The sequence below is a fragment of the Dioscorea cayenensis genome, unplaced genomic scaffold (assembly GCF_009730915.1).
Source record: "Dioscorea cayenensis subsp. rotundata cultivar TDr96_F1 unplaced genomic scaffold, TDr96_F1_v2_PseudoChromosome.rev07_lg8_w22 25.fasta BLBR01000127.1, whole genome shotgun sequence".
Taxonomy (NCBI): Eukaryota; Viridiplantae; Streptophyta; class Magnoliopsida; order Dioscoreales; family Dioscoreaceae; genus Dioscorea; species Dioscorea cayenensis.
In genome coordinates, this window is record NW_024086518.1 from 34,144 (window position 1) to 44,928 (window position 10,785).

Genomic DNA, 10,785 nt, shown 5'->3' on the forward strand with positions numbered 1-10,785 from the left:
TCTCGAAGCAAAAATCATGTTCTCGAAGCAAAAATACTGTAGCACCGACCCGGGTTTTTACGAGCGGAAAGACAGTGAGCCACGCGGGCGCGACGCGACTCGCGCACAGGCCGCGTGACTCGGGGCAGATGATTTTTTATGTAAAGCTAGGGCTTATTTTGGGGGATCTTCTTCTTTCTCCATCATCATATTTCTTTCCGATACTGGAGCTAATTGAGGCCACAACCGATGATCTAGAGAGGGAAAATTGAGGGGAGAAGTGTCATTGGGCAAGATCTTCATCGATTCCACCTTTGAGAAGCTTGGAGACGACGTGGGAAGCCACCCCTATTGCGGCGTTCATGGAAGACATCTGCGGCCTTCCTCTTCCTCATGTTGTTCTCATTGTTTGAGGGAGTTTTTTATATGCATTTGTTAGTTGTTTTCATGAGCCTATCTTGTGTAGTTTCTTATATGGACGGTTAAACCCCCAAGGTCACCGGATGTCGGTAAACCTTGGGGCGAACTTGTGTTGTTGAATGCTTTGAATCGCTTAATGCATGTGGTTTGTTCATGGTTTAAGCTTGGTGCACTTTTATGTGTTGATCTTGCATGAGAACTCTGCATTTCAACTTCTAGGTTGTACTCGGTGCGTGACCATCGCCCTTGTACTAGACACACCTCGCTTAATGGGGATGTATGTATGAGCACGCCGTGACCATCGGGTGTCTCATACCCCTCCAACCATTAGGGCTGGACCTAGGTTGAGTTTCGGCCCTAATTAGAGATTTCTCTGTGTGAATTGCAATCGTAGGAGGATTTGGACAGAAGAGATTCCGTACCAATACTTGTATGGGATTAGGGATCATTACCGTGACCATCGGGATGATCTATCTTTGGATCTCTCTTGGCCTGAACCACCACGTGCTTAGCACTTCTAGCATTCTTCTAATCCTTAGTAACCCCGGGGGGATCCACATCCGTAACCTCCCTCATTTCTTGATTTCCACTTTCTTAATCGGTCTCTCACAATTACTCGCTTAGTTTTATTTTTATTAGTAGCTTTAAGCATCAAGTGATTTGTAGGTTAGACAACGAGTGAAAAAGAAGTAAGGGTAGCTCCTTGGTCCCAGGGAATATGACCCTCTTGTGCTCGCACAAGAGGTATTACTTGACGATCCTGTGCACTTGCAGGACACTCATCAAGTTTTTGGCGCCGTTGTCGGGGACCCACAAGGAATACTTGGAAAACTTGTAGCTTGTTGATTTAACCATTTTTTATTTTATCCTCTTGTTTTCAATCTTTCTCTCTTGTAAATATTTCCATTTGCACACTTTTATCTTTTTACCCTAATCTCGTGTTGCTCTTAACCACTCGGGTCATTAATTGCAGTGCGAGGTACCTATCTTATGACAAGAGGAAGACCGACAAATCTGGTAAAACCAGACAGTGAGATTGATAGGACTTTCCGCCAGAGGTTGAGTGAAGGAACAAAAAGTTCAGGGCAGCAGGAAGTACAGATTGAACAGAGTGAACCATCAGTTATGGCTGAACCTAGGAGAACCTTGTCTGACTATGAGAGACCGTAATTCACTGGTGATTAGTTTAGCGTACAAGCCCCTATAGTTCCAGCAAACAATTTTGAGATTAAGGCTAGTACAATTGGGATGATGCAGAACTCTGTTCAGTTCGATGGCTTAGCCGATGAGGACCCTCATGCACACCTGTCCCGTTTCCTTTAAATCTGTTCAACTTTCAAGATTAACTCTATCTCAGATGACGCGATTAGGTTGAGATTGTTTCCATTCAGTTTACGGGGTGCAGCATACCGTTGGCTCACTTCACTGGGCCCCGGGTCCATCACAACTTGGAAGGATATGGTTGAGAAATTCCTTACTTGATATTTCCCATCGAGCAAGGCAGCCCGATTGAGACAAGAAATATCTTCTTTCCGACAAGGTGACTCAGAAACTTTGTTTGAAGCTCATGAGAGGTTTAAGGATCTCTTGAGACAATACCCGCACCATGGTTTTGCATCTTGGATGAGAGTGAAGATATTATTTAATGGGCTAAACTATCAAACACGACAACTCATTGATGTCGTGGCAGGGGGTTCATTGAGCAGTAAATATCCTGAGAATGTAGAGCAGTTGATTGAAAGCATGGCTAGCAATGAATCTCACTAGATCACTCGAGGAAGACCAAAGAAAATAGCAGGGATTTATGAGGTAAATGATACCACCGCCTTAGCCGCGAAGGTAGAAGCACTGACTAAGAGGTTTGATCAGTTTACGATGAGCTAAAGCTCAAATAATGGAGCAGTCCTATCTTGTGGTACTTGTGGGGCTGCACATTCAACTGTACAATGCCCTATCTCTATTTCCTCCACAGGGCCTGTTGAGACAATGGATTATGTTGGCGGTGGTCAGAGGGGCCAAGGAAACGCATACGGTCCCATATTTAATTCAGGGTGGAGGAATCACCCCAATTTTTCATGGAATTCTGGGCCACAGCAACAAAGACCACCACAACCTCTGGGACCTCAGTTTCAACCTCAGCAAGATCAAGGGAAGAAATTTACCACTGAAGACATGCTGGCAAAGTTTATGATCAACACTGAGGCAAAATTTTAATATATCAATAACCAGTTAACTCAACACAGTGGTCAATTCAACGAGATAAGCACAGTGTTAAGGAACCTCCAAGCATCGGTCCAATCGCTCAAAAATCAAGTTGGACAACTAGCCAGGGTAAATGTTGAGTGACCACAAGGTAACCTCCCGAGCAATACAGAGCAGAATCCAAGGGAGCACCTCAAGGCCGTCACTCTTAGGAGTGGGAGACCGTTGGAGGCAAGAGCCGAGGATTTCTCAAGTGCCAAGAAGGATGGGGTGACCATTTTGGAAGACCCCAACGTGGCTGAGCCAGTAAGAGGGGAGAATAATGACAAGCAAGGTGAGGAACCCGCTAAACCATCAACATCGAGGGTTCCCGAGTACAAACCCCCTGTCCCTTACCCAGCTAGGTTGAAACAAGAAAAGGAGGACGCTCAGTACAAAAAGTTCCTCAACATGTTCAAGCAGTTGCATATAAATATTCCACTCGTTGAGGCATTGGCCGGAATGCCTAAGTACGCCAAGTTCATGAAAGACCTTCTTACCAATAAGAGGAAGCTTGAAAAGCTTGAGACAGTGGCACTCCCTAGGAATTGTTCCGCAATGATTCAGACGAAGCTTCCAAAGAAGTTGACTGACCCTGGGAGCTTCATCATCCCTTGTATGATCGGGGAGGGCATGCAAGAGAAAGCACTGGCCGACTCCGGGGCCAGCATTAATGTAATGCCATACAAGTTGTTCTTGAAGTTGGGATTAGAGGATTTAAGGCCCACGAGAATGACGGTGCAACTTGCAGATCGATCGATAAGGAAGCCGAGGGGTGTTGTTGAAGATGTACTTGTGAAGGTGGATAAACTCATCATTCCTGTGAACTTTGTGATACTTGATGTGGATGATGACGTTGATGTCCCACTGATCCTTGGGCGCCCATTCCTTAATACTTCTGGCGCTCTCATCGATGTAAAAGGAGGGAGAATGATTCTCAGAGTGAGAGAGGAGAAAGTCGTTTTTACACTTCGTGAAGCAATGAGGAAAACCTTGGATCATGATGACCCCTTATATTTTACCGATGAAACTGATATGGTCATCTCTGATTGTATGCAGGAAGTTTTGGCTATGAACCCATTGGATGAATATCTGGAAGAAGTGGGCAACAAGGAGGATAAGATGAAGGTCCCTGTTTCTCCTCCAATGCAGTATATAAGCTATGTGGGAACAGATCCGCCATCAAGTCGTAAAAAGAAGAAAAACATGAAGAAGATGTGCTGCAAGGTGAACAAAAAGCTAAAGGAGGGACTGACAGTCCGCTTAACGCCACCAAGGGAGGTAGACCATCTTTACTTTGAGGGGAAAGGCAAGTTTCGAGTATTTTCATGCCTCTCAATGAGTTTTCCATCATGGAACATGTCTCTTGGAATTGGTGGTAACTCAACTTCTTTTGATCCACCTTGAGCACGAAGTAAGGTACGTCGAGCTAACGACGTTAAACAAAGCGCTTCTTGGGAGGCAACCCAAGGTTTTATATTTGTCGTTCTTCATTTTTCGTTTTCTTGAATTTTATTGGTGTGTTGCTTATGTTCTTGTGTTTGTTATTGTGTGATCTGTGTTTGTGTGTTTGTTTATTGGTTTGATGATTATCCGTGCTCTCTTATAGTCTCTCTTTGTTAGGTGTTTTGTGGTTGTGTTTCATGTTCAATTCGGTGAGTGAAATATTGTATTTGAATTGTTTTTGCGGTTGCAAAAGGGACATTGTTATTTTTTTATGAGTTTCCAGGTTTGCGCGGGCCGCATGCGGCCCACGTAGGCCACTGTCATTGGATCCCAACCCCTCGCGGGTGCCCGCGTGCCAGCCTAAGCGCTACGCAGGCCACGTGCACCCCACGCGGCTTGCTGGCTGCGCACGTCTAGGTACTCGCGGGCATCGCTGCCCATGCAGCATCTGCCAAGACCTGCAAGAAATGCCTTAAATGGCTGCCCCTTCACTCCTTCTGGCCACTATTCATCTTCATCTTGTTTTCTTGAGTTCTCTCTAATTTCTCCTCCGATTCCCCTCATTTTTTCACCGTTCTTCTTCATTTTTTTCTCCTCTAATCTTCTCTCCTCCCCTTTGCAACCCCAATCCCACCATTTATTTGGAGTTTTACAGACTTTCTCGCCGGATCTACTCACCAAGGTATTTCATGCCCTAACTTGAGGCAGGCTTCATTTCACACTTAATCCATGGATTTTTTTTTTGGTTTGAATGAGCTAAAAACTTTGTGGAATGTGTTTCAATTCTTCTTGTGAACTTCTAGCTTGAATCTAAAGCTTTGTAAATTTTGATTGCCACTTTTACAAGAAGAGACTCTTGCAAAAAAATTTCCCCGAAATTACTGTAGCAATGACTGAATTTCAGCATTCTAACTTCAATATGCATTGTTTTCATGGATTTTTGGTTTGATAGTGCACGTATGGTCTTGTAGGGATGCTGACCAAGCATTTGGCCTCCAGACGAGCAAGGAGAAGCTCTCCACCACACGTTAGTGAGCCAAGATTTACAAATGAAGCCCACAAGACGCGATACGCCTTATTGTCAAGGAAGGGATTCGGCACCATTAGAAAAAATTATTGGGGAAGTTTCTTTACTCTGTCCCTTTGTTTTTGTTACATATCTAGCACCATGTACTGCTGATTATTGTACATTGAGGGCAATGTATGACTCTAGGTGTGGGGATGGGGTATTTTATACCTTTTCATGCGTGGCAACCAATGATAGCTTTGATCTAATGTTAAGGACTTCCTAGCTGAAAGAAGGATAGATATGAGTTGCTATTTTTGTTATGATTTGTGAAATGAAGTTCTATTCCTACTTTAGTGCTTTTGGTAAAATTGTCTCAGCACACGCTTCTACCTTGTTCATTCCGACTAACCCATTGCCATGACTTAAGATGTTAGGTTGTTAAACTCTACATTCAATGATCAACTAAGAGCTCTTGGCACTCATGTATTTTTGCTTTTAGTCATTAGTGAAGTTTTGCATGAAGAAGGTTAGGAGACATAAACTAAGACTTGTATGCATTTGTATCTATGTCAAGATTCCTCTGCTCGTGTAGCATGAATGCGTCTATGCAGCTTGTAATCGAGTAAGTTGGGTGGCTCTTGTGCCTAATCAGCATGTGCATCCATCAGAAAGATTTGGTGCAAGTCTACATTAGGCGTACTCAAAAAGGGATTGATCTCCTGAACCCTCTCAAGCATTCGCTTAGAACCTAAAGTTTCTACTGAAGACCAAAAGACTCTTGGTTGATCATTGAGGGTGTTTTTAGCAACTCTAACATCTGTAGCCATGACACGTGGAGTGATCAGGAAAAGCAAGGGATGAAGTATGCACACACTCACACGGGAGCATTTAGTTGGAATAGAACTATCTCGGATGTGTTGATCATTTGCAGCTCATTATCTTGATCTCATTTCATTTGTGCTAGTTGAGTCCTCTACTCTTGACCTTGAGGTCATACATTTACTCTCTTATCGCTATCCTCATGTTATTCATGTTTTGTTTACTTGAGGGCAAGCAAAAACTCAAGTATGGGGATGTTTGATAAGAGCCTAAATGTATGTATTTATATGTTGGTTTTGTATTTGCTTGCATGCTATTTTAGATTAATCAGTGCTCATTTTTCACTTAGATTGGTTATTTTCTTGTTGCAGGCCTCAAAGAAGCTAAATTGTGCTCGAGAACGCAATTGTGGTGAAATCAGCACCAAAACTCATGTTCTCGAAGCAAAAACATTGTTGCGGTTATGTAGCAAGGAACCGGGGTCCTACTTGGATTAGGCTGTGAACCTCGCGAGCACTGCACGCCCGCACACTGCCTGCGTGGGCCACTGGAGAATTCGAAGCCAGTTACTGCAGATGATTCGCTGTAGCAAAAACACTGTAGCTTAGTACTGTAGCACCGACCCGGGTTTTTGTGAGCGGAAAGACAGTGAGCCACGCGAGCGCGACGCGGCCCGCGCGCAGGCCACGTGACTCGGGGCAGATGATTTTTTATGTAAAGCTAGGGCTTATTTTGGGGGATCTTCTTCTTTCTCCATCATCAGATCTCTTTCCAATATTGGAGGCTCTCTGCGGGGGCAACTTTACCGAAGCTAATTGAGGCCACAACCGACGATCTAGAGAGGGAAAATTAAGGGGAGAAGCATCATTGGGCAAGATCTTCATCGATTCCACCTTTGAGAAGCTTGGAGATGACGTGGGAAGCCGCCCCTATTACAGCGTTCGTGGAAGACATCTGTGGCCTTCCTCTTCCTCCTATTATTCTCATTGTTTGAGGGAGTTTCTTTTTATATGCATTTGTTAGTTATTTTCATGAGCCAATCTTGTGTAGTTTCTTATATGGACGGCTAAACCCCCAAGGTCACCGGATGTCGGTGAACCTTGGGGTGAACTTGTGTTGTTGAATGCTTTGATTCGCTTAATGCATGTGGTTTGTTCATGGTTTAAGCTTGGTGCACTTTTATGTGTTGATCTTGCATGAGAACTCTGTATTTCAACTTCTAGGTTGTACTCGGTGCGTGACCATCGCCCTTGTACTAGACACACCTCGCTTAATGGGGATGTATGTATGAGCACGCCGTGACCATCGGGTGTCTCATACCCCTCCAACCATTAGAGCTGGACCTAGGTTGAGTTTCGGCCCTAATTAGAGATTTCCCTGTGTGAATTACAATCGTAGGAGGATTTGGATGGAAGAGATTCCGTACCAATACTTGTATGGGATTAGGGATCATTACCGTGACCATCGGGATGATCTATCTTTGGATCTCTCTTGGCCTGAACCACCACGTGCTTAGCACTTCTAGCATTCTTCTAATCCTTAGTAACCCCGGGGGGATCCACATCCGTGACCTCCCTCACTTCTTGATTTCCACTTTCTTAATCGGTCTCTCACAATTACTCGCTTAGTTTTATTTTTATTAGTAGCTTTAAGCATCAAGTGATTTGTAGGTTAGACAACGAGTGAAAAGGAAGTAAGGGTAGCTCCTTGGGCCCAGGGAATACGACCCTCTCGTTCTCGCACGAGAGGTATTACTTGACGACCCTGTTCACTTGCGGGACACTCATCATACGTTCTCTTTGACACTTGTCACAATGTTGCATGAATGTCTGCACATCATGGAACATAGAAGGCTAGTAGAACCCTGCGTCTAGAATCTTCTTAGCAGTTATATTCCCATTGTAATGGCCCCCAGCCGAACCTGAATGGTAGTGTCTCAGAATGTCATGCCCCTCCCCTCGTGAAACACATCTTCTAACTACTTGATTAGAATAGATCCTGAAAAGGTAGGAGTCTTCCCAGATATAGTACTTCAGGTCAGTGAAAAACTTCTTTCTCTACTGATAGATAAGATACTTTGGGAAGGTTTTCACGGCCAAATAATTTTCAAAGTCGGTGAACCACGGGGTTTCTTCTTCACTTACTACCTGAATGCTATACAGCTGCTCTCCAGAAAATGCATCATTTATTTCTCTCCTTTCCAAAACATTTTCATGAGGCCCCTCAAGGCACGATAGGTGGTCCACAGCTAAATTCTCTGCCCCTTTCTTATCCTTTATTTCTAAATCAAACTCTTGGAGTAAAAGGATCCAATAGATTAGTCAAGGCTTGGTATCTAATTTGTTTAACAAATACTTCAATGCAGAATGATCCATATATACTATCACTTTAGAAAGTACCGAGTATGATCGGAATTTGACAAATGTAAAGACCACTACGAGTGGTTCCTTCTCTGCAGTAGTGTAGTTTTCCTGGGCATTATTCAAAGTCTTGCTCTCATAGTAGATAGGATGAAAATGGTTTTCCCATCGCTACCCAAGAACTACCCCAACTGCGTAATCACTTACATCACACATTAATTCAAAAAGCAAAGTGCAATCCAAGGAAACTATGATCGGTGCTTCCACCAGCTTTTTCTTAAGGCTGAGAAAAGCAACCATGCATTCTTCATTGAAAGGGGCATCCTTTTCAAGTAACTTTGTTAGCGGTCTAGCGATTGAGGAGAAGTTCTGCACAAATCTCCTATAGAATCCTACATGCCCCAAGAAACTCTTGATGACCTTCACTGACGTAGGAGGGGATACTTTTTTAATAGTGGAAACTTTAGCTTTATCTACCTCAATCCCTTTCTGTGAAATCTTGTGCCCAAGTACTATACCCTCCTTTACCATGAACTGACATTTTTCCCAACTGAGGACTAGATTGGTTTCTTCGCACTGGGCTAAAACTCGTTTTAAGTTTCTAAGGCATAACTCGAAGATGTCTGATAAGTGCTTGTGTGATATGAATGCGAAGCATTCTTTCCTTATGTTGAGCATTACTTTTCTCGGGTTTTTACATTAATATGTGTGTTTTTATGTTACTTTCGTGCAGGTAGGGTTGTGAGGCCAAGTATGAAGGAAAGAAACCAATGTGGATCATAATGCACCGATTATGGAGGAAATCTTGCTAAGGTTCAAACGCGAAGACATAGGTCGGGTGTGAGATGCTAGAGTGTGTGCCAACCTCCTCGTATTTGAGTTAGCACAACCATTTGGAGGGGCACAAGGGTAGTCACACTCAAGCATTCCGACTTATACACATAGAACAAGATCTCCACCAACTTGTTCGCCAGTAAAGAAGCAAAGCGATCCACGATATGAACGTGTGCTCGTTTGCGTCACCTCGATGAAAGTACGGATTCGGGAAGTATTTTAGGGTAGGTATTGTAGCAGAGCACTGTAGCAAAAGTACTATAGCAGCACTGTTCACAGCCGGCCGAAAATCACAATTCCAGAGAATCCACACGAGCGTGTGGAAATTACCCACGCCCGTGTGGAAATTCCACAGGGGCGTGTGAAAAATCCACAGGACCGTGTAGATGCCTGATTCCAGCCCTATTTAAAGACGATTTCAGCCCTGATTTCAGCATTCTTTTCTCCATCTTTTCCCCAACTTGAGAGAGGGTTTTGGCTAGGGTTTTGAGGGGTATTGGCTAAGGTTTTGGAGAGGTTCTATGGCTCTGACATCGTCATTCCTTTGGAAGAAGGTTGGTAGGGGAGCTTCCGTCGAGGCGTATCCTATACCGGACAAGGGAATCCTTGGACGACGAGTAGAGGACTTTCCATAAGACCATAGACACAACTATCGAGGGGGTTTCTCTATGGATTCATTGCTTTTACATTCTATTTCTTTGATTGTACTTAGCTCCATGGAGAGCTAAACCCCTAGTGGGTACTTGGGTATTTGTGAACCCTAGGATATATTTGTTTCATTGAATCTCTTTATTATGCTTTCAATTAATTGATGTTTGTTGTGAGTTCCAACCTTGAATGCTTGATTGTATGAACATTTCTCCTAAAGTGACACTAGGGTTGAGAGTTCTTGTTGGTAACCTTGTGAGTGAGTGACACACCACGAGCGTTAGACAAAGCTAGGTTGGAGAGGGTTGGAGAGGGTTGAGAGGGTGAGTCAAGAGGTACAGGAGCATCCCCTTTCCCCTCCGGTGTGATAGATTCTACCTCCGTTCCTCGAGTTCTTTGTGGCCATAATAGAGTGAATGGTCTAAGGGACGACCCTCCGCTGGGGCTTAGTTGCGCGTGCAATGGAGTGAAGCGTTGAGGTGATCTTAGTATCTGGGCTTAATCATGGTTAGGGACCTTCCACCTGGACCAAAGGGTTAGGTCTATAATTAGGAAGAGATTTATCACTTGGAATCCCTAGAGCTTATTGCAACTCTATTCGAGTGCGAGGTTGAGAGGTTATCTAATCTCTCCTCTGGGACATGTATAGAGTTAGGCATAGTTGACCTTAGATTTAGGACTATGTATTTAAGGATTTTCATGACTCACCATTGCATTGATTAAGAAGCATAATAGAGGGTTCTTGCACTTGAAACAATTGTCCTAGGCGGAGCATTATCCGAGTACCCCATCTTTATCGATTGCCTTACCTCCTCCTTTACTCGTGCTCTCTTACTTGTTGTTTTTACTTTTGAGAATTGAATCATTTTCATACTTATCACTACTGATCTTTCACATAGCTAAGAAGCGAATTAAGTGTTTTTATTCCCTACTCCCTGTGGATTCGATACCCGCTTATCCAGGATTATTACTTCGACAAATCCGTGCACTTGCGGGATATACGCAAGGGGACCTTGTCAATGTCACCAA

At 43.8% G+C, this 10,785-nt stretch overlaps 1 protein-coding gene and 1 non-coding gene across 2 annotated transcripts; one reads left to right on the top strand and one right to left on the bottom strand.

Moving 5' to 3' along the window:
* Nucleotides 1-1,905: 1,905 nt before the first annotated feature.
* On the bottom strand, nucleotides 1,906-2,012 carry LOC120253605. The gene has a single exon (XR_005534339.1). It is a non-coding gene; the product is annotated as a small nucleolar RNA R71 (small nucleolar RNA).
* A 373-nt stretch (nucleotides 2,013-2,385) lies between these two features.
* Nucleotides 2,386-4,047, top strand: LOC120253603. The gene is made up of 3 exons (XM_039261912.1): nucleotides 2,386-2,601; nucleotides 2,643-2,730; nucleotides 2,774-4,047. The coding sequence occupies exons 1-3, from the start codon at nucleotides 2,386-2,388 to the stop codon at nucleotides 4,045-4,047; spliced, it is 1,578 nt and encodes a 525-aa protein (XP_039117846.1).
* Nucleotides 4,048-10,785: the final 6,738 nt, after the last annotated feature.